The 25,376-nt window shown below is 50.9% G+C and overlaps 8 protein-coding genes across 8 annotated transcripts; 5 read left to right on the top strand and 3 right to left on the bottom strand.

Moving 5' to 3' along the window:
- Positions 1-1,413: 1,413 nt before the first annotated feature.
- BO86DRAFT_403405 (uncharacterized protein) lies at positions 1,414-2,354 on the top strand (the record flags this gene model as incomplete). Its single annotated transcript, XM_025673933.1, has 6 exons — positions 1,414-1,661; positions 1,724-1,776; positions 1,824-1,883; positions 1,932-2,009; positions 2,059-2,136; positions 2,197-2,354. The coding sequence occupies 6 exons, from the start codon at positions 1,414-1,416 to the stop codon at positions 2,352-2,354; spliced, it is 675 nt and encodes a 224-aa protein (XP_025523670.1).
- Positions 2,355-3,567: 1,213 nt separating this feature from the next.
- Positions 3,568-5,407, top strand: BO86DRAFT_450781 (Zn-dependent exopeptidase). Its single transcript, XM_025676821.1, has 3 exons — positions 3,568-3,916; positions 3,978-5,119; positions 5,170-5,407. The coding sequence occupies exons 1-3, from the start codon at positions 3,676-3,678 to the stop codon at positions 5,293-5,295; spliced, it is 1,509 nt and encodes a 502-aa protein (XP_025523669.1). The 5' UTR covers positions 3,568-3,675; the 3' UTR covers positions 5,296-5,407.
- Positions 5,408-5,637: 230 nt separating this feature from the next.
- BO86DRAFT_205995 (fungal specific transcription factor domain-containing protein) lies at positions 5,638-7,924 on the bottom strand. Its single transcript, XM_025666783.1, has 5 exons — positions 7,836-7,924; positions 7,649-7,782; positions 6,953-7,598; positions 6,397-6,903; positions 5,638-6,344 (listed from the first exon to the last, which is right to left on the bottom strand). Exons 2-5 carry the CDS (start codon positions 7,780-7,782, stop codon positions 5,661-5,663), a joined length of 1,971 nt encoding a protein of 656 aa, XP_025523668.1. The 5' UTR covers positions 7,836-7,924; the 3' UTR covers positions 5,638-5,660.
- A 291-nt stretch (positions 7,925-8,215) lies between these two features.
- Positions 8,216-8,931, top strand: BO86DRAFT_392343 (GNAT family N-acetyltransferase). The gene has a single exon (XM_025672788.1). It carries the CDS (start codon positions 8,361-8,363, stop codon positions 8,865-8,867), a length of 507 nt encoding a protein of 168 aa, XP_025523667.1. The 5' UTR covers positions 8,216-8,360; the 3' UTR covers positions 8,868-8,931.
- A 1,074-nt stretch (positions 8,932-10,005) lies between these two features.
- BO86DRAFT_382710 (uncharacterized protein) lies at positions 10,006-11,344 on the top strand (the record flags this gene model as incomplete). Its single annotated transcript, XM_025670820.1, has 6 exons — positions 10,006-10,037; positions 10,155-10,448; positions 10,541-10,604; positions 10,803-10,889; positions 10,949-11,035; positions 11,159-11,344. 6 exons carry the CDS (start codon positions 10,006-10,008, stop codon positions 11,342-11,344), a joined length of 750 nt encoding a protein of 249 aa, XP_025523666.1.
- A 2,323-nt stretch (positions 11,345-13,667) lies between these two features.
- On the top strand, positions 13,668-15,299 carry BO86DRAFT_458950 (uncharacterized protein; the record flags this gene model as incomplete). The annotated part of the gene is made up of 4 exons (XM_025677326.1): positions 13,668-13,739; positions 13,916-14,273; positions 14,321-14,739; positions 14,798-15,299. The coding sequence occupies 4 exons, from the start codon at positions 13,668-13,670 to the stop codon at positions 15,110-15,112; spliced, it is 1,164 nt and encodes a 387-aa protein (XP_025523665.1). The 3' UTR covers positions 15,113-15,299.
- A 3,779-nt stretch (positions 15,300-19,078) lies between these two features.
- On the bottom strand, positions 19,079-19,930 carry BO86DRAFT_439931 (uncharacterized protein; the record flags this gene model as incomplete). The annotated part of the gene is made up of 1 exon (XM_025676183.1): positions 19,079-19,930. One exon carries the CDS (start codon positions 19,928-19,930, stop codon positions 19,079-19,081), a length of 852 nt encoding a protein of 283 aa, XP_025523664.1.
- A 721-nt stretch (positions 19,931-20,651) lies between these two features.
- BO86DRAFT_205942 (xanthine dehydrogenase) lies at positions 20,652-25,083 on the bottom strand. The gene is made up of 4 exons (XM_025666782.1): positions 24,770-25,083; positions 24,612-24,705; positions 22,463-24,565; positions 20,652-22,396 (listed from the first exon to the last, which is right to left on the bottom strand). Exons 1-4 carry the CDS (start codon positions 25,047-25,049, stop codon positions 20,683-20,685), a joined length of 4,191 nt encoding a protein of 1,396 aa, XP_025523663.1. The 5' UTR covers positions 25,050-25,083; the 3' UTR covers positions 20,652-20,682.
- Between the last annotated feature and the right edge of the window lie 293 nt (positions 25,084-25,376).

Raw genomic sequence — 25,376 nt, 5'->3', positions numbered from 1 at the left:
AACGAATATCTGAATGACCTCTACGTACAGTCAGTAAATCACTCTTTATGTCTTTATTCTGGCCTTTTGCGCCTCACAAGGTTTGATCACATTGGCCGGAGGATTTCAGTGCTCAGGCCTAAAGTCAAAATTGCTGGTAAAGCATCATGCAATACCACTATCGATTGTCTGCTTACGGGTGTTCTTTTCATTTAACAGTGAGGGCAAACCCTCACAATGTTGAGCTCACAGACATGCCTGGGTTTGTGTTGCGCGAGTGTTGTTGGGGATTGATGAAGACAATGAGTGCATGTGCAAGATGTTGACCTCGAATTGCAGAATGTCAGACAATCATCTGGAACAATATGGTCGATCTCCTCATCCGAGTGGTCTCAAACAGATATCTCCACCTGTGGTGGCTCATAATCTCACTGCTCTCCACAGTTAATAGAGTTTCCGCTGATTAAAGCTTGGCGTTCAGGCAATTGCGTCTAACCGGTGTCAAACTTCACCTACACGTTAAGCAAACAGGATCAACACATTGCGAGACGGAGAAATATGAGGGGGGAAGTATGGCTTGCCGTGTCCATTCTAGACGCGGAGTCATTGCCGAATAGTCGCCGAGGCAGAAACCCGCGGAGATCGTATATTAGGACTAACCTGGTCAAGGGAGCATTCAATCTGCATAGGGGAACAAATGTCCAAGGAATTGTTCTACCCCGTGACCGCAATAAGAATCAAACATCATAATATACGCAGGGTCTCAGGCATTTCTAACATTCGGTTGGATAAATTCAGTACGGCCAAACCAAGCTTTCGGCAAGCGGCAGCGACTGCCGAACCACTTCTGCTGGTGCTCCCTACAAAGCTTTTCTCCCAGTCGCATACCTACGATGGACAACGTCTCCCACATGAATCGTGCCTCTTCCTACACTCGAGGATGATCAATTGAACTTTCTTCTCTCTTCTCTTCTGCGGCTTTCACACTCCTTAACATCCCACTCAAAACAGCAATGATCCACGGATCAGGGGCTTGGCTTGAAACCGGGGTGGAGCAAACGTGTCGGATTGAAACTAGAGGCCTTGCTCAGACCACTTCTTCTCCACAAGGGACCAGCACACTGCTACTGTTGCTGAATTCTCCTGGTAGGGCGGACTCCGTCTTATGCTGAAACGTCCTCTGACTCTCTCCTGTACTGTTAGTGCGAGACGTTGTGAACCCGAAACACATTTATCCCACATCTGGCCATGAAAAGCCGCTCTCGGACTAATCTCCGTGATGGATGTGACCCCTTTCATTCTAGAACTGCTCCGGCTGTCGAGCGACACCATCCTATAAAGCCTGCTGTCAGTCGCGTGTCTTTGGCTTGACCAGTACCCCCGTGAATCCTCGACAGCCACCACCTCAAATCATCCTACTCACCCATCCTCACAATGCTTCATCTGGAAACCCTCGCTGCTCTCGCCGTCCTCGGCCTGGCCAACGCTCAGTCTACCGTTGGCTTCGGTCCTTACTTTAGTCTGGGTCCTACTCAGAGCTGGATCCGTGAGGCCACGACCACTCTTGTGCTCCCCGAGGTCCCTAGCCCCGTCGCGGACCGTCTCGCCTTGTGGCCCGGCATGGGCACCAGCGGCGGTGATCTGATTCAGGCTCTTGCTGTTTCTTTCTCCGACCCCAATGCGTACGTCACTCGGACCGTTTGAGTTCAACCGAACGACCGAACAATATACTGACGACACCCAGCAACTGCGGCGGTACCTCCGGCCAGTGGTGCATCTGGGCCAGCACCCTCGAGGGTAAGTCTTCCCAAGATGATGATCGAAAGGGTACTAACAATGCACAGGAACGCAGCTTGGTGGCACTCAAGTTCCGGCCAATGCCGGCGACAAGGTGACCATGGAATGTAGGTTCACCTTTCGTTGCCTGCACGATAGCTATTGACAATCTCCAGACAAGTACAACGATTCCACCGCCAAGTACGACCAGACCGTCTCCCTCAACGGTAAGGTCGTCTCGACTCTGTCGACCAGTACGTTTCCCGATCATTTGTCCCCGATTGCCAATGCTAACCTTCGCAGGCTCCGGCCAAGCCCAAGGCTGGGGCACCGCCGTCGAATGCCAGGACGACGCCTGCAAGAGCACTGCTCGCGCTCACCGTAAGTCCCCTCAGCCCGTGACTCTCGATTTCCCCAGAAGACATCTAATCCCGAGGACAGAGTACATCGATACCACGATCGTCCTGAACGCGGTGGACAGCACCTTCGCCGGCACCCTGGCCACCAACGAGATCACCTCCACCGGTCTCAAGACCTCCGACTCCAAGACCTTCACCGTCGAGACCATCAACGTCCAGGCCCACACCTACGACCTTTAAACGAGGTCGTGAATAGATTCTGAATAGGGTTGTATTTTTAGTATATGCTGGCGTGACTATGTTGAATATCAATTGAGCTCTGGAAGCGGTTGCCGAATCTGCGTAAATAATATATTGAGCTGCAATGTAGCGGATCGAGGAAGTCAGTGAGAGACTGGAGTTGGGAATTCGCAGAAGGAGATGGAACTAGTGTTGAGCTCTCGGCCGATTGATTGAGATGGCCGGACTGTGATCTCCTTGCTTACAGCGCAAATTCTATTAAGAAATGACCAGAATCTATATACCATGGCATTTGCTGCTGGGTTATCTAGACCGGAGACAAGCACCTTACCCATGCTACCCCTTGTATCAATAGCTAACTTCGACACGTGGACCAGATGGCGATTTTATCGGCGACTTGAGAGTTTGGAGAAAGTATACGGCGATGTCGGATTTTCCTGGTGGATAGGCCCTGAACTAACCAGGCATTATACAGATTTGTATCCGTTATCAGTTGTATTCATCCTAACCAGTGTCTTTTTCAATCGCAAGAGTCCTCTCAGCTCGCTTCCGGCATTGATGTCACGCAACCACAGAAAGTAGGCAAGGGGACATTCTTTGTGTATGTTATACCATGAAGAAGTTCAGCGGTCAGGATCTAAACACCGGGGAGGATGTCAGAAGCAGCGACATCTTAGATTCAAGGAGTATCGCATTCAACCAGCCGATCGTATTGCTGCTAAGTCGAGCGCTTGTTCTATTCATGGCTGCGCGTTGAGAATGGGAGGTTGACCGATTCAATGACGGTTCATTTGAGAGCAGCATTGCGATCGATTCCAGTTAAGACCAAGGTTTACCCATGTCGTTGTCGGGACCTACACTGTGTGTGACCGCGGTTATTTATAAGCACTAGTAGGCGGATGTGACAGGGTGACAATGACGTGCATGAAGATTCGGGATATTATCCTCGTTGAGAATCCGATCAATTCTCTACATCTGGCTAAATTTCGAAGTCATAATGGGAGTGCTCACGAATAGTGGAAGAGCAAAGGTGTGCTGCTGCAGTGGATGTCATCATCGACTCGGATCCACCTATTGTGAGCTGCTATTGTTGTGAGGCAACAAGCTAAACCGAATCTAGAAAGTCCGCCAATGCCCGATCTGGAGGTCACGGGGCTTATCTTATCGCTTATCAGCTGACCATCCCCCATCCCCCGTCCCCAGCTTGTTTGTCCCCAACCTCCTCGGCTACCTATCTCTTCCTCTTCCTCTTCCTCTGCAGTCACTCCCTCTTTGTCCAATCGACCTTATTATTATACTGAACATTGACTTGAGCTTCATTATGAAGCTCTCTCTTCTTCCTGCCCTTCTTGGGCCGGCCGGAGCACTTCAATTGCCCCTGTTCCAAGCTTCCCCGTCGCAGTCCGAGCTCTCTACATCGAGCAAGCAGCTCATCGACTCTGAGCTGCTGCAAGCACAAGTCAAGGCAGAGAATCTGCTCAAGAGAGCTGAGGAGCTCTACGAGATTGCAAAGCTCGGAGAGGAGGAATATCAGCACCCAACCCGTGTCATTGGCAGCAAAGGTACGCACCCAACTCATCCCCGCTGCTCGTGTGACTCACCTACTAACCTTCATTTTGCTAGGTCACATCGGAACCTTAGATTACATCTACTCCACCCTTGTCGAGCTCGGCGACTACTACACTATCACCAATCAGTCCTTTCCTGCGGTGACCGGAAATGTCTTCGAGTCGCGCCTCGTCCTCGGCCACACGGTGCCCTCCTCAGCTACCCCGATGGGGCTGACGCCTCCCACAAAAGACAGAGAGCCTGTCTACGGTCCCTTGGTGGCAGTTTCCAACCATGGATGCGAGGAATCCGACTACCCTGACAATCTTACTGGTGCCATTGCATTCATTTCTCGGGGCACTTGTCCGTTCGGAACCAAGTCCGACCTGGCTGGCAAAGCAGGTGCAATCGCTGCAGTGGTGTACAACAACGAAAAGGGTGATCTCTCCGGGACTCTGGGTACTCCCACCCCAGACCATGTTGCCACTTTTGGCATCTCGGACAGCGATGCGGCACCTATCCTCGAGCAGTTGAAGAAGGGCGAGAAGGTGGATGGCATTGCCTACATTGACGGCATTGTGGAGACAATCATCACTACAAACATTATCGCTCAAACCGTCGAAGGAGATCAGGAAAACTGTATCATGGCTGGCGGCCACACTGACAGTGTAGCCGAAGGCCCCGGTATCAACGACGACGGCTCTGGTACTCTAACTCTCTTGGAACTGGCAACAAAACTCAGCCAGTTCAGCGTCAACAACTGCGTGCGCCTGGCTTGGTGGGCTGGCGAAGAAGAAGGTCTCCTGGGTAGTGATTACTATGTGAGCCAGCTGACCCCGGAGGAGAATCGCAAGATTAGAGGGTTCATGGACTTCGACATGCTAGCTAGCCCAAATCTCGCGTATCAGGTTTACAACGCCACTAACGCCGTCAATCCGGTGGGTTCGGAGGAGCTACGTGACCTGTATGTTGGTTTCTACGAAGCACACGACCTCAACTACACCTATATCCCTTTCGATGGCCGCAGCGACTACGACGCCTTTATTCGCAGTGGCATTCCCGGAGGCGGTGTCGCCACCGGCGCAGAAGGTGTTAAGACCAAGGAAGAGGAAGAGATGTTCGGTGGTAAAGCTGGAGAATGGTACGACCCTAACTACCATCAGATTGGAGATGATGTCTCGAACGTCAACCTTACAGCCTGGGAGGTTAACACCAAGGTACGTCTCTTTGCGATTGGCAGTGTTTCATTATAATTGACATCTTATAGCTCGTGGCCCATTCTATTGCGACATATGCACGGTCGTTCGAGGGCTTCCCTGAGCGCACCGATGCTGATGTCAGCACTTTCTCCCACGAGCCACGGAAGTACCGCGGCCACCGCCTGCAAATGTAATCGACGATAGACTACAGATCTCTTCATCACTTTTGGCTAGATAGAGTCTTTTCTGATGCATTTTTGAGTTGCTTACTTGGTTAGATGAATAAATAATTTTGGCATACTATATAATTGGCACCGAAAGATGACTTGTTTAACTGCAGATGCACTTACGAGTTACCCTAGGGCTTTCGGGACTGACTCAGCCACCAGCCAACACAGTATGGTGCTCACAAACGGAATTCCTACTCTTGCAAGGCGGATGCGGATGATGAATGACTTGAGCTATGTAAGACTATTTGAGAAATTTGCTACAGAGCAGCGAGGCGGACAGTGAGCGGCCCCGGCAACGAGGTCTCAGGACCTCTGTCAACTCTCAAGAGTCACCAAGCAGCCCACAGCGGCAATCCAGGCCAGAGATCCGTCCCCATCCCCGCCATCTCCCCCGCATCAAACAACCCAAGCTCCCCGACCTCCTGCGTCAAGAAGTCTTGCATGAGCGGCTGGTCCAGCACCGTGTACGCTGACTCCGCCGCTGCGCCCGCAGCATCGAACAAACCCGTACTCGGGAGATAATCAGCCTGTCCATCAGATGAGAGGATCGCAGGAAATGGGGAATGTGCCGGAGACGCGACGGACAGCGACAACCCTCGCTGCTTCGCCACCCGCGATGCAAATCGTCCACTCCGAAGGCAGTACTGCACCCGCACAAGATGATGGAACAGGTCATCCGCGACGAGGCTGCCGTTCGCGACCAAGGAGCTCAACATCTCGATGGCGGTTTCCACGGACGCGAGATCCTCCGCTGTGCCGCCTGGCAGCAGAATTGAGATGAGCAGAATCAGGGCAGCGGTGAAGATGTATTGAGCGAAAGCGTAGCCGTAGGTCGAGGAGGCGCCGTTCGTCCATTCAATTGTACACATGGTTAGAGTATGGCGGGCGGAATGGATGCAAGCGTCTTTAAGAGCGGTGAGGGTTGCGGGGATGGCGGGCTCGTCGGGGGTGGGGATTGGCGAGAGGTGGTCGAGAAGGGTGAGGAGAACTGGGCGGATGGCGAGGATGACGCACTACGTTGGGTAGTTAGCTCTCGTTGGGACAGGGGAGGATTGGGTGCCTTACGTAGTTGAATTGGAGGTGGATGAGAATGGTGCACCTGGGATTATGCCTGGTGGTTTGGAGGTGCAGGTGATCGGGTAGGGATTGCGTCCACTGCTGCAGAGCGAGGAGTATTTTCTGCTCTCGTTGGAGAAAAGTCTCGCTGAAGTTGCTGCGGCTGTAGATCGTGCGCATGATCGTGCTGGAGATTCGGGCGAGTCTGACGAATGCGACTTTGTATGAGCTGTCAACAAACTCGTCGTGGTAGGTAGTGGAGTCGAGGTTCGTGGGTAGATCGACGTGGATGGCTTCATCGTTGATCTGCACTGGCAGGCCTAGCTTCAGGCTCCAGGACCGATCGAAGATGTAAATTGTCCACCACAGACGGACGCGATGTTCGCGCGCAATCGGATCGGGGCATTGGGTCACCGAGATGTTGTGATTCAGACCAACGAGGAGTGCGAAGCGCAGCGCGTTGCCGACCATGAGATAGGCGGAGTGCTGTCGGTTGAGGGACTGGCTGTAGAGGGCCTGGAAGAGTCAGTATATGGTGACAGCATCTCCTTAGAGACGAGCTTACCAGTATGAGGAGAGCCTCGATGTAGATGATGGTGGGTCGCTCCGGTAGCACGGGAATTAGACTGATGGCGCGAGTATAGTACGCCATCCCTGGCACCGTACCCTTTTCTCCTCCGTCATTGTGGAATGAGTAGACTTCTCCCAAGGCGAAGAGAGCAAAGTACTTGCACAGGAAGATCGGATCATTGAAGAGACCGTGCTCGTAGATTTGTTGGAGATGGTCGAGGGTGGACTTTCGCAGGGCGAGATGAAAGGGTGGGTTTGCGTGTCCCAGCGCGGTGTTGACCAGCAACCGAGCACGGGCCAAACTGGGCCATTGGATTCCAGAATGGGCCATTTGGGCGAGGGTTGACTCCTCCACATATCGCGTGCGGGGAATATGCGGCACTGCGGTTTTGTTGCCGTCGAGACACTGGCACAGACGCGTGGCAAACCCTGTACATGCTGCTTCGCTGACATAGATAGGGAGTGCCAGCCCGTCATGGGCATGAAACCATGGCCGGTCTTCCAGCAGCGGGTTTCGAGTCTTCGTGTCGCTTCCTTCTGTTGGAGAAGTCTGCTGGTCTAGGGTAGGAAGGACATGACTTTTGGACCTCAGTTGGTACTGACGAAGCTCTTCACTGCCTCGAATCAACTGTTCCAGATAACTGGTGGCAGGTCAGCGCGGGGCTGTTCCGCATCGGTAACAGCTGCCTACCTTACCTTTCGTCGATGCGGACTTTTCGGTCGCGGACTACATAACTGCATTCGTGCCCACATCCCGCCATGTGGCATCGCGAGCAGGGTCTCCCGCCCGAGCATTTGACTTTCTGCGCATGGCATCTCTGGCATCTGGTTCTTGGGTATTTAGAATGGAGTAATCGACTGGAGAGGGGCAAACTCACGCTACAGGTCTTTTGGTTCCTAGGAAGTTCCGTGATTGCTGCAGTGACCCCTGCGATTTCTGCGCCGAATTACCGGCCTGCATGACATGATCGTCTAACAGAGGCCTGGCAAAGCTACTGCTTTCCACGCACTCCACTGATTTGCGGAGGTGCCTCAAGGGGAAAAGTTTTCAATCGGCCGGGTTCACGCCCGCCGAAGCTGGCTCTTTCCGATTGGTTTTATCGAGGGAGAGATAATCCGCTTGTGCTCGGGAAGCTCATATGACTGGCTATAGCACAAGATGGGTGGGTCTCTCTCTCCAGGTCTGGTCTAGCGTGCGGCCAACTTTAAACTGGCCGAAATGCCCCACGAGGCCTGCAGCAACTGGACTCACATAAATTGCCATCTATACCTCGTCGACAATCCCACTTCTGCTGTGCCGTCAAATTCCCCTATCTTTCCTCATTCCAACAACCATTTCCTCATATCGAGCATATGATTGTCCTATAACCATCTGTCCACCGAGCAACCGATCACCACACCCAATGACCTCAACAACCACCAACGCATACACCCTCCGCCATCACCGCCCCGGCGACATGGGCTGGATCGTCCACCGGCACGGCGCGCTCTACGCCCAAGAATACGGCTGGAACGAGCGCTTCGAGGCCCTCGTCGCCAGCGTCACCGTCGACTTCATCAAGAACTACGACCCCGCCCGCGAACGTTGTTGGATTGCCGAACGAGACGACCAATTCCTCGGCTGCGTCATGCTGGTCAACGACCGAAACTCCGGTGACAATGCCGCCAAGCTCCGCTTACTGCTGGTAGAACCGAGCGCACGGGGTCTGGGCCTCGGACGAGCCTTAATCCAGCAATGCACGGCGTTTGCGCGCGAAGCCGGGTACGCGCGCATTCGGCTGTGGACGAATAGTGTTCTTGTGTCGGCGCGGCGGCTGTATGAGAAGGAGGGGTATCGGCTCGTCTCGACGGAGGAAGATGAGAAGTTGGGCTTCAGGTCGACGGGGGAGTTCTGGGAGTTGCTGCTCTAAGTCTTATGGTGGGATAGATTGCGTTGGCATTGCAGCATATACTTCTTCTTCATCTACTTTTAGCCATGATTGAAAACCTAATTCTTGAGATTGGTAGCATAATTTGCGTAGAAATCATTCAATGGTTGAGCCCTACGTATATCACAAGCTGGTACATTACGGTCCTAATGCCGCTTCCCGAAATGGCTCATAGAGATAGCTTTCGCGAGCTCGTGTGCAAACATAAGCTTAGAGATTTTCTCGAGTGCGTGCTCGCTTTACCTGAAATGTAGTCAATAGCATCAATCGTCTCTGCCATCAGAGAGCAGAGCTTTTCTAAGTGCTGTAAGTTGCATCTATCCATGGAACCTCTGACAGATGGCATTATACGTTACTTCGTATGCTAATTTCTACTATGTAACCTTCCAGAATGCGCCGCGCCGCATTTGAGCGCAACAAAGACTCTTATGCTCATGAAAAGAGGATATACAAGATAAAATCTCTACCAGCTTTCCCTAGCTCTACGGCAATCTCCCCTGGTGTATAGTATTAGAAGGTTGCCCATTAGCCTGGTTCTTCCAATACCCTGAATATTGAATAGACGAATCTTATCGTTAGGTAGCCATATATTGAATATTTGTCCATGTAGTAGAAACTTGCCGCATGGCCAGGTTTGACCCATTTGGACTGTAATACTGAATGATTCAATTTACTAAGACTGTGTATTCAGCCAATCTAGGAGGCTGGCCCTTGCTGAGCGTTATTCACCTAAGCTCTATACATTGTATTGAATGAGACCGCATCCAGTCAATTCAAAGCCACTACTTCGGCTGTCATTGAATACATCATCCCAAGTCTTGAAGCCCTGCCTAAACAAAACCTCTTCCAGTCTCTCCTCCATCTCCTCTTCCTCTTCCAACTCTTCTTCCATCCTGAAATTCCTCCCCACTCCCACTCCCACTTCCAATTCTGATTACTCTTCCACTTCCATCTCTGTTCTAATCTTTACCTTCTATCAAACATACATAACTATCCTTAGAGCTTGTCCAAGACCTTCCTCGTTTGTTTAGTGTACTCCCGATACACATGAATATCTTCCCATCACAGAGTACACATTTCCCTTACCATGAAGCTGTTGGAGATGACCTAAATAGTCATTATGACTTTGTCAGTTCAGCTATCTTGGTTGCAGTAAGTTCTCTTTTCTTCAGCATCATGCCACCTTCCCCTCCAGTCTATCTATTTGGCCTTTGTGGCATATCATTAGTGCTATGTCATATACTGACTGATATTAGAAACCACTTGCAGCCTATGCGATGCCGCACAAGGGCGAACAATCAGCGCCAAGCTCCGTCTTCTGCTGAAGGGGTCTTTGAATTTGGCTATTTCAGAACCTGATATCTCGCGAGCATTACTCGTGCATTTGTCTCAGTTCGCCGTTCATGCCGCCAATCCTGTGGTCGGAATGCCATTCAGACGGGAGATAATGGCTGTCTACATTACGGGTTCAAGTTATCTGCGCAACCCTGATCGGGGTCCATTTATCGACCTGGGCCAGTGGGCCGCGATGACGATGATCGTCATCAGCCGAAGAAGTTTGCTGTAAGTAATCTTTTCTCTTGCATTATCTGCAGTTTCGGTCACAGAAGGGGCGTGTGTGCTGACACTTGAATTAAGGCGTGCTATATGTGCAGTTTCCTTCATCATAAGAAGGCGGATTGTCCCATGGCTCATCGAGACCAGGGCTTGCAGCAACGTGTAAGTCACTCCAATTGAGCTTTTCCATTTGTTGTGTATACTAATTTCGGTCATCGTAAGGGATAACTCAGATTGAGAGATGGTTTCGAGAGAAGCCGGCAGCGGCAGCAGCAACAACAACGACAACCGCCACCATGCCGGTGGTGTGAACGTCAGTCTGCATCACGATGTTCTCAGTAGTATACTAATATATCCTAGAAAGTCCGCTACTTCCATTGTCAGACTCCAGGGCATATTAAGATAGATTACCTCCGGTATCATCGATACCTCTTCGCAATGGCTGAAGTAAGTTTTTCCCCACTCCAAAGCAGATTATTGCATATGTTGATTGATACTTCTAATAGGGTCGAGCTCCTGCCGAAGAGAATCGCTCGCGAAGCTGTGCTACGCAGCAGCAGCAGCAGCAGCAGCAGCAACAGCGGGGAGCATCCGTGAGATAGCTTCGCTCACAACAAGACTGAATGTGTGACTATGCAGCATGAAGAGACATCCCTACTCATCTCAGGGCTCTTCATATCCCAAGATAGGTGCTAAAATTGACGACTTTCTCTAAGCGATCAGCTGAAGCCGAGGCGTTTGGCCCCAATTTGCCAAAGAATGTGCGAGGTTGCACACATAACCAGCCTGATTCTGGGAAGCCCGACTCGAATTCCGTCTTGGAAAAGGAAAGTCATTCTATCAAGGCCCAGTCCTACTACTATGGATACAATAAGCGACAAAAGGTTGTGATTGGTTGTTGAGCAGATATGCCCCCTAACAGCAGCTGCAGCTGCATCAGATGGAGCTTTTGCTTAGTGCGATTATATCCACAGATCATGATTCGAAAGAAAAGAAGATGGAGACATAGATGAAATTCCGACATTGAGATCGATACTCATATCAATACTCAGTCCAATGAATAGCGTTGTTTTTTGTTCTTTTCCCAACTTTTTGCTTTTTTTATTTTTCTCTTTTATTGTTGTTGTTTACCAAGAGCAACAGCAGGAGCCGGTCGCGGAATGTCCAGTAGATGCTGGATGCAGGTGCTGGACCAAATGCAGCAGAAGATAACACAGCCGCGCGCCAGAAATGAGAATTTGGAGGCACATTCAAATGAGAGGAAGAAAAGGAAGACTTCGACTTTGAGGTTGAAGATACTAAACTGCATGCAAGTGCTTATTTTTATTTGAGACGTGCTGTTTTCTTTGGGCCCTTTCGGCCAGATTGAAACTTGTTTCTTCTTTTTAGGATATTTATTGGCAAAAGGCAGTGACAGAAGAATTGTCAAAAGCAACAGCAGCATCAACAGCCGCCCCCCTCACCCGGGATATGCAGCCGATGTTGGCCAACGCGCACGGGGAGATAACTTGGCTCAGAGCGCGAAATGACTGTCTTGAGACTCGGCAGATTTGACGTTGAAGTGCAATCCCATTCTTGAATACCTTACTGTTTTTCCTTTTTTTTTTTTTTTTTTTTTTTTTTCTTTTTTTTTCTTTTTTATTATTCTTTTGCCAAGAAAACCTGTTTGCTTCTTTCGGAGCACAATGAAGTCAGGATCGTCGATGAATTATTCCCCTCTGCAATGCCGTGGCTGCAACAGCAGCAGGAGCTACCTTTCCGGCTAAAGACAACGGCGGTGAGGCATGCATCTAGTCAGTGATTGCAGATTAACAATCGCCAATGCGGATATGTCGACCGATTGCTGGTATCCTCCAGCAAGAAGACAATTGTTGCTTTACATATTTTGATCTGGGCTCACAAACAAAGACATGATCAAAAACGCAGCGACCCAATGCCTATTTAGCAAGGGCAACCGCGGCATCGTCTGCAAGTTCCGGGGCAGTAACTATATCGATATACTGAACCATTTGATAAGAGGAGAGTTCGTTACTGATATCGCCGCGTTATATTTATATGGAATTGTGCGGTCCACAATTGGAACCTGGTCGGGACCCTCATAGCAAGGTGAGTTCCCAACGAGAGAGACTCTAGTTCTGCGCATAAGGTGTACAGACCCTTCGCGACATAGAGGGTGATACACTTGCATTTCGAGCAATACCTTGTGTCTTGCAGGCAAGTAAGTTTCCCTCCAAGAGATTCCCGGACGATATACTGATCTGTTGTTCTCTCATTCAGGCAAAATCAGCGTATCGCAATTACTTCGTGGCACTTACGGAAGCAGCTGCTGCTGCTGCCTGCCTGCAACAACAGTTGTATGTGCCTGCTTGGTATATGAATGCAAAATGAAGAAGAACTGGTTATGCTACCCCTCTGAAATACGAAGCCAAATGGTATATTGACGGTGATGAGCATATCCCAACGCACGGTCCAGTCTCGATACGCCCTGGTCATTCATACTAATCAGTTGTTCCTTTAGAAAAGAGAATCGATCACTTGAGATGTGTGAAACGGGCTAGATAATGGGCTTATCTTGAGCATTAGCAACAACTGTTGCAGGTACAACAGGACTTGACAGCTCGAACAGCTGCAGCTGCAGCAGCAATAGCAGTTGCATGTGCGCAAGCGGCATGTGTACTCACGCATGGTCGCATCTATAGGAATGCCAGTGTAAGTGAGCCCTTATTCCAGAGTCATCTTATGCCTGTGCTGAAGCGGTGTTGAGAGCGTTATAAAAGAAAGCCTGGTGCTGTGTTTGCACTTGCAGTTCCATCTGATGAAGAACTGCGCTCGGTGACTCTGACGTCTCGCCCAGATCCAGCAGGTAAGCCTTACGGCCAGCAAACCAGATTGACTGTACTAATATATACATCTCAAAAGGCAATGACATTGCTATTGGTTAAGGCAATCGAAAATTCACACCAACAAACTGTCGGTCAGGACAAGCTCTCTGTTGTCTGCTGTGTCATTGGCCCGAGAATCGGCTTCAGACCTATCATCAAAAGCAATTATTTTTTAAATTTGGGGAATGCTCTTGGGAAATGCTATTGCTCCGGCGATGTCGATAGCGGCTTTTATAAACCGCCGCCATCACCACCACTACCACAACTAACGTGTCTGCAAGTCTTTCCATTCAATCACAATTCGCTGGGGACTAATGTTGAATGTGTTTAATAGAGCTCCACAATGATCACCAACTTTTTTGCAAAGGCCGCAGCCACGGGGAGTAACCAGACCCAGGACGGGACTGGCCCCGTGGTAGACAGCTTGCTTGGAGCACGAACTTCGGTCCTCCCAATAGGCCATAGAGATATGAATGCGGGGCTCACAGCTGTCGGGGGTGTGCAAGACTCGCCAGCCACCCCCAAAACACCGAACAAAAGTGATGATAAGGTGACCTCGGGGAACGGGTCGACCACAAATCCACTGAATAGACGCCCACCCCCCGTTCCCGGGTCAATAAGCGTACCAAGAATGCAAAGCTTACCAAGGGAAAGACCCAGCAAGTGGAGAAAAGTCTCCAACAGATTGATAAGATGTTTCAGATTGAGACACGCGCCCCACCCGCTTCTCAGCCTCGTGCTGTTCTGGCTGACCGTAACGAGGTAATCAACCAAGGTATTGGTAGATCGGCAGGTACAAGGGAGAGACCCCAAGTCAGCCCTACGCGAGACCATGGTAAGAGCGAGCCCATGCATGTGCCGTATGATCCTTTCTACCCTGAAGACCAGGAAAATTGGGATTGGGGGTTCATGATCCCCAGCAAGCCACGTCCGCGATCCAAATACGCTGGTTTGTTGCGTCCTGGTTGAACGAAGTGAGATGTCAATGAGGTACAGGTAAGTCAATCGCTGAAGATGTGGCGAATGACGAAGAAGCGTTTTTCGACTGGTCCTCTTCACCACCACGACCTAGACGACGAGAGGCAGAGGAGGGACGTGAGTCCATTTACACCCAGAAACGCGCGCCCGCCGAGGTCGAAACGGAGCAGTTCGCCGATGAATCGAGTGACGGTGAGTTGAGTGAGCTCGATAGTGACCAGTTCGACTCTGAATTTAAGGACGACGAAGTCGTCGACTCCGAGACCGACTCCGAGACCGACTCCGAGAATGAACGACCCGAGGAATATGACAATGAATGGGAAGACATTGAGGAGGAAATTACGATCAGGATTCCGGGGAACAGTTTGAGCCAGGCTGCTGTTTCGATGCCGTTTCGTCAATCAAATGCCAACAATGCGCCGCGCGTAAAGCAAATTGTGCGCCCGTGAGCAAAAAGTTTTTTTTTTTTATATGGTATGACTAAACGTGGACCAGACGGCTACGGGCATGTTGGGGAGTGCCGCGGAGTGGGCCGCCATCCTTTGCTGGGTGGCCGAATTCTGGGACACAGACCTCGAGGTTGTCTGGGACCCCTTCCTCCGCCAGTCGTTTGGCCCCTTGTCGTGCGCGCTTGCCTTCCAGTTCGCCGACACCGAGAAAGCCCACCGCATGGAACACCATATTGCGGCGACAACCAAGAAAGCTATGGAGAAGATGTTGACAGTGAGCCGCTGGATATTGATGAGTTCCCCCGACGTTGTCCCAATGAATCCCATGAGAAATATGTTTATCGAGTGCTTAACCGGATGATTTCGAGGCACGACAGATCATATTTAGGTACCGACTCGAGGATATTATTCGACATACCTGGACTCTAGCACGCCAGACCCCGCTGGAAAATTGGCCAACAACAGCCCGTTTGTCCAACCAATGTGGTCTATCTTAGCTAACACATCGGAAGAGAAGATCGACGAAGTGGTTAATAAGATTAAACGGGCAATCTTTCCAGTGGTACTTACAATATTTGGTGGTACAGAACTAACTCGAAATGAAGTGCTTCTTCTGCCAATTGTCATGACGAAAGATCAGCCCAAAGGAGTCTATCTGGACCTTGTCACGAATACCCGGGTTCAGAAAGACAATGGCCTTTACGTTGGGTCTGCAGTGTCAGTTCCAAAGAAGTGGGTGGATAAAAAAGGGCAGATGCACACGCGGCCAGGAGGTGTTCATGCGCGAATAGTGTCACACCGAAGTTCGATTCGATATGAAAAGGTGAAGTCGATACATTATAGGTATATTCGTGCAAGACCTAACCGACGACCAAATGTTCGGCTAGTTGCTCAGTTTCCAAAATCCGTGGATTCGGAAATAAACCTCGAAGATGCGGATCGGATGATAATTTTACTCGAGAACACCACGATTGTGATGGCGGAAAGCTTTGAGCCTCCCTACGTTTACCCCAGTGGTTTCCATGGCCCTAGTATTGAGAGGTTTGTTGCTGATCTAGGGGAATTTACCATCTCAAGTGCCTTTGAGCCTCTTAACAGGGCATTACCTATCTCTCGGCCTCTACGCGGACGCCGTCGGGCAACGCATTGTGCCAACTGTCGGCGGCCGCTAAATCAGTGGCACATCTTGCCGCACCCACTACCAGGGCATATATTCGAAAAGATATGCGGCAGCTGTGACTATCGATACAAGAATAATCAGTGCCTTCCTCCCCCAGACTTCCGAGAGCAAGAAGCGGGTGCAAAACGCATTGACAAGGAAGCGAGGTCCGAATGTGTCCATTGTGGTCTCGACATCCATTTGGAAGATCCGCAGCACACATTGAAGAGGGCCGCGGGGGTGAGTATATTTGCCTAGGATGCATGGGCCGATATAATTGAGATAATCAACTGCCTCCACCGAATTGGGTGGACCGACTGATCATTTGGGATGCCCAAGGTCAAGCCCAAGGTCGACAGACGTTATTCCAAATGTGGTAAAGCAATCCCGGAGAGTGTTCAGATCTACTGGAACCCACTCGAGCCAGATGAGAAGTCCGAGATGTGGTGCAAACGCTGTGACTAGTATTGGTATAATCACAGCTCATGTAAAATGGTTGCCCAGCAGAAAAAAGCGAAACAAGTCAAATAAAGCAAGAGACGACCGCGTATGTGCATTGCGGGTGGGATCCTGCACATCCCGACTCAAACAAGAGTGCAAGGAATGGCCTACGATACAACATGACATTTGGAATTGTTGTCCATCGCCTGTTAGCCTTGGTCTAACATCTAGCACCAAGGACCGTGTTTCGAGCGCAAAGTTATACAAACTGGAATCAGCCAAAAAGCTCCAGTCTGGCAATATTTTCACTTTGCATACGACCAACCCGGTCAATCTTTCTTTGCCGTTAGTAAAGATTACTTCAACTTCAGCGGATTCTTCATCGAATATTGGCGACGAGTGGCACGGCCGACGCGTTGGAAGAAGATTTAGACCCCGATTTGCACAGGCCGGCGGATACAGGATTATACTGGCGAAACAAAAGCATCGTGTACTGCCTATAGTCTGGAGACAGGTTAAGGATTTGCCCGATTTCAAATGTGAAGGATGCAAGGTAACTCGCCCCGAGAGGTGGACACTCACTGTCTAGGATGGAATAACAAGACTATCCTGTCTCAAATGTCGCAGAGATCTGTATGATGGTGCCAGGAAGACTATGGGCGATGCCGGCGGGCCTCTGGCCTTGTGCCCCAGGCCGCTCACCGCCCGCCACGCATGTTAATGGTCCTCATAGATAGTCTCATATATTCTGAATTCATCCATCATTCACGTCCTTCACAGAGGGATACAAATGGGGCAATGACGTCTTCCAAGCCATGCAGTCAACGCAGGCATTTCATCAGTACTTGAAGAGAGTCGCTTACATTGACAACAGTTTGCAGGCAATCAGGGCACGAAACACAGAGAACGAGAGTGAAAGTAACAAGTGGTGATCAATAATATTTGACGTGAAGAGACGCGATATCGAGAGATTATCAATGGCTAACTTGACTAATGTGATCATGCTGGATTCGAACCAAACAATAGCTAAGTCCTGTCCGCCTTCTAACATATATGGAGACGTAGCTTTGTGGTCACATAAAAGTTTTCTTAAGACTTGTTACATAGACATCGGTGGACTATATGTACTGTACGGCTCGTGCAATTAAACGATATAAATTTCTGGAATCGGTACAGCTGGTATCCAGCAGGAAATGACGATAATGTTTGATTCGAGATTGTATCGAGCGTATTGAGACCATGTGGGGTGTCGTTTATCAGTGTAGAGCCGCTTGATAAGACAAATCAATTGGGCTGAGTTGGCCCTTATCGTTCCATTCCGATGTGTAGGCGTGTCGTATTGAATGAGTGAGGGCTTCCCAGGGTGTAATGAGGAGAAAATCTCGCGTTCGTTGTACGAATAACTGTCGGATTGAGGGCAGGACAGGCATCATCGGCGAGGAGTTCCGGCGATCGGAGCAGGGGCATCATGGACATTGCGCGACTGAGGTAACCGCGACAATAAGATTGCCTACAATGTGTGCTGGGGAGACTTTATTAGCATAACGAAATGATAAGACATTATATATCGATTGATGCAATTCATTCACATACAGGTAATAAGTCCAGTGTAAAGGAATACCGTTTCCGGTGAATGGGCCTCAATGACTATGAATCTTGACTATGCCACCTTTGCAAACTTTAGATCGATTTTTCGCTCGATATAAATTCCAAGAACGATTGGATAGTCAACCATGGATATGCCTTCAATTTGTCAATCATTGTCGTGAGTGTTCCAGGTCGGTGAAAAGACGTAGGTGTGGTGGGTGCCGATGCTCGTGACATCAAGTTGGTCCGTCGCACAGTCTCATCTGATAGCGGCTGATCTGGAGAGATGAATCCGCGGTGTGGTTCGAGCCTGGCCAGGCTTACAAGACAGCTTTCATAGCCCCAACCTCCTCACAACTAGGCCGCGGCTCATGCAAGATACACTGAGAGAAACAGCATTGAAAGCCGACTCAGGCAGTCTAAGCAAGCGACTTCGTGGTGAGGTGCCTTGCTTTCAGCAAATACTGTGAACCCATGATCGGCTTCCCTTCTACCTAGCCCCTCCGACCTCTTCACTTCTTCAACATCGCGTCTTCAAATCAGTCTATCAGTCTCATCTGCTTTCCGCACAAAGTTGAGTCCCTGATGTTGGATTCTTGGTCATTTCCACACAGCAAAAGCACGACGCGCTGCAAGACCATCACTCCTTCTGATCATCTTGGAGCAAGTCCTTCGAGCGAGTCTTTCTTCTGATTGTCAGTAATTGTAAGTGTCAAGCTCGAGAAGATGTTCATATCTAATCAAGCACTGACTCACCTGTCCGAGTATGCTCAGTTCTAGGTCTTGCCAGGACTCCCACCAAATCACTTCTCGGCACGAAGAAAGATTTACCACGTGTTCATTGCATGAAATCACACGTTACGAATTGTTCGGTCGTCATAGAAATGATTTGCTGTTATATCATGATCTGGACCGCATAAAGGTGATCTTCGGGTTTCTATTCCATACCATACATGCATAGAGCAAAGTGCACAGGCAGATGAATTGTTATATTGTAGACAATGAATCAAAGATAATTGACATCGCCAGATGCTCTTAACCTGGGATACCTCGATCCCTGCTGCGCATATATAATCTGTCCGGTATATACAAGGAAGCTCGTCCTTCGAGGAATGGTGATGTACAATGATTGACCGTCGATCAGAACGCACACTCCGTGAAAAAGGTCACCAATTCGGTGGTGTAGATGGTGGAATACAGCGTTTCAATTTCATCCGTCGCACTGGATGGTGTGGGCGCAGCGCTGGTGATAGGGGAGATAATTGCGGAGGATCTGGTGCTGGCAATGGATGAAGGAGTCGCCGAGGGGCTTCCGGATGAGTGGGGAAGAGTGGCGGGAGCTGAGGAGCTCTGACGCGCTGATGTGGCTGGTGAGAGAACCGGAGAGCTTGACGAGGATGGTATGAGATGCGCCGAAGAGGATGATGTGGAAGTGGGGGTGGGTGTCGGATTGGGAGTAGGAGTGATGGTCGAGACAATCAAGGATGTATGCTCGGTAGTCGAGGTGCGCGTCAAAGTCTCCGGAACATACGAGGTCACTCGCGAGGTACAGGGGTTGAAAAGAAAGAGCTCGGCGGCCAAAACACTGCTCGCAGCTGGCACCAATTCCAGCGACCCGGCGAGGATCCGGCAAGTCTCGCTGTCGTCCCAGTTGACACCCGCGCAGTTGCTGTAGTGGGTGCACACATCGGCGCATTGGGAGACGCTGACCCAGGAGTAGGTCATCTTGGTGGTACTGGCACTGTAGGCGGAGGTAGTGCAAGTGGCCGACCAGTAGTTCCCTGCATCATACCAGATGGTATTGGCACATCCCGTCGGTGCGACCGTACCCACGCTGCAGGTGCTGGTGATGGAGACACTCGGGATGGAGGTGGTGATAGTCGTTATCGCGGTGCTGGTATAGCTCGAGGTGAGGGTCACAACTGATGGGCTGGCTCCACTCAACTGCAGGGCAGCGAGGAGAACCAAGGTCGGGCTCAAAAGTCGAACCATCTTGCGAAAGAACGGTTGTCAGTGAGATGAAGAGGTCCGATTCCCTCAATGCCTTGCCGGTGGGGGAACCCAGGAGATCAAATAGTTCATCAGATACGAGCCACTGTGGACCCTATTCTCAAATACTGTCCGCACTCCTCCCAGTTAACCAATGGGGAGGCTTGATTTCAGTCAACCTGTCGGCTGGTTTGACCGGAATTCCCCTGGCAATGAATCTAGTCGGTTCTAGTCAGGAGAAGTGTGACAAGAAAGAGAAACTAGCCGAGCGATTCATCTTGTTCTCCACGCAGTGGTTTCCCAGATTTTGTGAAGGGTCCAAGTACCGGTGGCTGCCATTGCAGCTGAAAGTTGGCCCCAACCGGTTGTCTGTGAATCGGTTTAAATTGTTACCACAGTCTGGGCATAGTGTGGAGTCTTTCTTCTGTTATAGCTCAGTCTCTCCTCACATTTACACTATATACTATATCCCTCGCCATGGAGCCTGGCCACGTGATGCCGTGGCCGTTCACTTCCCATCAAGTCAGCTAGTGTCCCCAATCAACAACAACAACAAGATCGACAAATCGAGTTCAAAACAGTCTCTTCTATCTTTTTAATCTGCAGGATAAGCCTTGCTGTCTGTGCAGAGACCTCCATTCCAAGAATCACGTAGAGACCTGTCTAGTCATCGACATATCATTAGCTGCCTGACCTACTATGCTGACTTGCGATGCTAAATACACAGATCGAATCGACTACATCGCCTTCACATACTACGCGACCGCGACGAAAAAGTTTGTCTCGCCCTCTTTCGCCTCAACCTGACTCTTCTTCACCAAGTCATCTCCCACCAACAACCGCAGCTTCTCCGCCGTGGCCGGGCTGTCAAGCACCAGTGCCTCCCGCACGCCATTCTGCTCACGGGCACTACGCAATGCGTCGCGGAGTGCAAACAGTACGGTCGACCCCAGAAAGAGAGGCGGCTCTCCAATACCCTTGCTTGACTGAATCGAGCGCAGGTGGGACCACGACACCCCCTGCAAGAAACTCACATTGAACTCCTGCGGGATGTCGCTGAAGCCAGGGATCTTGTACGTCCCAGGACCTCGCGTCGCCAGCTGCCCACCGCGGGTCCACAGACTCTCTTCCATTGTGAAAAGGCCTTGGCCCTGCACGAAAGCCCCCTCGATTTGCCCATAGTCGATGGCCGGATTGATCGAGCGTCCGACATCCATCTTGATATCCGTCCGCAGCACCGTGTGATCGCCCGTTAGCAAGTCCAACTCGACTTCAGTGCATGCTACTCCCTGCGTGAAATAGTAGTACATTGGCTTCACCGTTGCAACATCATAGTTTCCCCACTGATAGCCGATTTTAGGCATTTTCCAAAATCCGCTGGCCGCTAAATTGACTCGATCACGATACGCTGCGTGCGCCATCTGCGCCATCGTCGCGTCGGGACCAAATCGCTCCCGGTACGGCTTCAGCCGTTCGTTCAGCTGGTCACAGGCATCTTGAATTGCCATGCCGTTCAGATCGCTGCCCGAGGACGCGGCTGTTGGTGAGGCATTGGCCGTCTGATAAGACGAAGTATCTTGCGTAAAGACACTTTCAAACGGGATCCCAAGAGCCTGCGCCGCCACCTGCGCCATTTTCGTATACAGGCCTTGACCCATTTCCGTCCCACCATGGTTAAGCAGCACTGATCCATCAGTATAGATCTTGACTGATGCGGCAGCCTGATTCAGGTGTAAAGCTGTGGCGAACGATATCCCGAATTTGCTCGGAATCAAGCAGATACCCCGTTTGCGCCAGTGATGTGTGGCATTGAACCTTGCAATTTGCTCTCTCCGCTCGTCATATCTGGCCTCCTTTCGCACTTGTTCTAAAAGCATGGGCACATGCCAATCTTCATCAATCTGCTGCAGAAAGGGTGTACGCTGTCCGATAGCATACAGGTTACGTCTCCGCAACTCATCCACAGAGATCTTCAGCCCTTCGGCGATCGTGTTCATAATCGTCTCTGTGAAAAACATGCTTTGCGGAGCACCGAAGCCACGGAACGCCGTGTTGCTATGGGTATTGGTTCGACACACCCACCCCCGGATATGCACATTCGGGATCTCATAGCAATTGTCCAGATGCGTACAGCAGCGGTCCATCACCGCCCCACTCATGTCAGTGGACCAGCCTGCGTTATTGTAACAGTCGGCAGATAACGCGATAAGCTTTCCTTCATTGGTGACACCAACCTTCCACCGACACTGAACCGGATGTCGCTGTCCGGTAGTCATCATGTCCTCGTCCCGGGGAAGCATCGCTCGCACCGGTCGGCGGGTTTTCTTGGCTGCAATGGCTACCAGGCAAGCTAATTGCACGCTTCGGGATTCTTTTCCTCCAAAAGCGCCACCCATTCGTTTGACTCGTGCATTGATTCGATTGGCAGGAACTTCTGTTACTTGACTGACAAAATCCTGAGTTTCCATACTAGAACAATGTTAGCATGCTCATCGGACGTTTTGCGGAAGGGTGTGAGTGGGCTGGCCAACATACGTATTCTGCGTTGACGACCAGATTTCCATCCCACCATCCTCTGTGCTGGGGATCGCCATTGCAGCATTCGTCTCGAGATAGAAATGCTCCTGACCCCCTATCCGTGTTATACCGGAAAAGGTTTTGTCGCATCCGCGGAGTACGTCGTCCATTTTCTCCGGCGGCGCCCCCTTCCGCAGTTCTTTGCCATGTGGGAAGAAACTCTTTGCTGCGATCGCTTCATCAATCGTGATAATAGCCGGGAGATCTTCATATTCGACCTTGACGGCTTTTGCAGCTGTCTGAGCCTGAATAGCCGTCTCGGCATACACCATCCCGATCGGCTGGCCGTGCGACAGCACTTCATCGATTGCAAAGAAAGGTTCATCGTGTACCACCGATCCCCATAGATTCTTTTCGATGGGAATGCTAGTGTAGTCGATGTAGCCGTTCGCTAGTCCTGGCCCAAGGGCGGGTGTCCAGTCAACGGAAACAAGTTTGGCATGCGCACGTTGCGAGAGAACCAATGCTCCGAATAACTGCCGGTGTTGGGGTGGCATGTCATCGAGGTATTCTGCCTCACCGGTGGTATGTTTGAGCCCGGAGAGGTGAGGGAGTGCCTTTCCCACCACCCGCTGCTCATGCGGATTGATATCGTCCCGGGCACCGTAAGAGATCTTGCGGTGGATCTCGTCTGTCAGGTCGGAGGGGATAGGAGCGACGAGTTGATAGTCTGCTATAATCTCCTGCCAGAAACGGAAGAAGAAGGAAACAGCCAGCGTGCGGCGGTAAGTTGCCATCCCACCCGGAACGCTGAACGCAAGATCAAAGTCCGCGAGAAGTGCATCCACCGTCGCGTCAAGAACTGCCTGCGTTCCCCATTTCTTGCCTTTGAGGGTGGCACTGGCTCTGTGGGCGAGTACAGTTGTCGGTGCCATTCCGCCGTACGCGAGAGAAGCATCTTCGACGGTGTTGTCACTTGACAAACGGACACGGAAGGCGGCAGTCACGATGGCGATGTCATCATCTTTTCGCTTGGCTTGCTTGTATGATTTCGTGATCTCGCGACATGCCGAAGAAGGCAATGGAACGCGGATTTCAGTGATTAGGCTGCCCTTTGGGAGGGCAGTTTCACGATAGCCCAGGAACATTTCCTCCATGGCCAGGGCTTGCTCTTCCTGGTGGGTGCGCACAACAACTGTGGCGTTCACTGCGAGAAGGAGCGGGTTCATGTCTGAGATGGGCGAGGCCGTGGCAATGTTGCCCGCCAGCGAGGCTGCGTTGCGGATCTGTCGCCCAGCAAAGTACCGCAGCACCTTAGCCATGGCCGATAGTACTGAGCCGGAAGAACCCAGGATCGGGGCGAGGCGCTGGCATTCTTCCTCCACATCAGTGAGGGAAGCATTCCCACCGATTATCAGCTCCTTTGCACCATTGTCATGTTCAACCAGGTTGATTTGAGCTAACTCTTCGATATCCCCGATGAAGATCGACACATCGACCGCAAGGTTCTTGAAGCGAACATCAATTTGAACCTCGGACGCACCCCCGACCAGCGTGGCGGATGGAAAGCGCGCCAAGACATCCAGGGTCTGCCCAAGGGTGACCGGACGAACCCAGATTCTCCGATCGTCTGCATAATGAAGCAACTGCGGCTTAAAACTCGCCAGGCCGGGAGGGTAGATCAGCTCCGTGCGTGGCACATACGGAATGAAGTCAAACTGTGGGATTGATGGAGTTTTCTCCTCTGGCGTTGTCAGCGGAGACGAATTGGCCTTAGTCGAGCTCGATGAGCACGAAGACGATGAAGGGCTATCGCGACAGCAACCGCCAGGTCGACCGCATGACTGGGCCGGAAGTACCGGCAAATCGACTGTTTCGTCCGTTCTGTCCGTGGTAGTGGTAACCACAGACTCTAGACGCGCCTGGAGGTCCTCGCGAACAAATGTCTTGGCCGCCTGAAGAATTGGTTTGTATCCAGTGCACCGACACAAGTTGCCATCGAGATGGCCTTTCATTTCAATGTCATCTTCGGAGAGCTGGAAGGTATCGGTCTGCGGGTCGTACGCGTTGCGGATGACAGCATACAGCGACATGACGATACCGGGGGTACAAAACCCGCACCTGCAATGATTAGGTCATGGCTAAACAAATGCGGAAACAGCCTTACTGGGAGCCATGGAGCTTCGCCAGACGTTCTTGCAGAGGGTGCGGGTGATCAACATTTCCTAAGCCCTCGACGGTAATAACATGCTTCCCTACCACTGCAACATTCCACGGAACGATCAGTACGAGCCATGGTCGAAATTCAAGCTGGAAAGTACCCACCTCCGACCAGCGGATACAGACAAGCATTTACTGCCCGGTGCACTAGTCGTCGACTGCGAGGATGTCGTGTCTGCAACACCACTGTACAGGCACCACAGCCGCCCTCGCCACAGCCCAGCTTCGTTCCAGTGAGTCCATCCTGGGCACGGATGAAGTCCAGCAACGTCCACTGAGGATTGGGGTCGCGGAGAGCGATCTGCGTCCCGTTTAGATAGAAGATAAGAGTGGAGGTGGCATTTGAGGAGACGAGGTAATCATAAAGGGGATGAGACACATTCATGATTGCATGAGATTCATATTCAACAACAGCCCACAAAATTAGGAATGAAGATGGGGAGAACAGAGGGGAGAGAAGAAAAGCAGCTGTCCTACACGTGATGCTGCGAGCTGCCCCCAATCAAACAACGCAAAATACGAAGCAAGAATGCCCAAAAGACATGGATCCCCGACAGCTACCAAAGTACGTGGACGTGGGATCTACATCATCGTGCATAACCCCGCTGCAAAAGGTGGGAGGGCAAGAGTGGGGGATTCTTTGACACACAAGTGGATGATAACAATAGTGGCCAGGCTGGTCAGCCAAGATAGGGCTACGAAGGCAGATTGA

Source organism: Aspergillus japonicus, assembly GCF_003184785.1.
Source record: "Aspergillus japonicus CBS 114.51 unplaced genomic scaffold BO86scaffold_68, whole genome shotgun sequence".
Classification (NCBI taxonomy): Eukaryota; Fungi; Ascomycota; class Eurotiomycetes; order Eurotiales; family Aspergillaceae; genus Aspergillus; species Aspergillus japonicus.
Note: the sequence above shows the minus strand (reverse complement) of the source record. Positions and strands in the feature narration are given on the sequence as shown.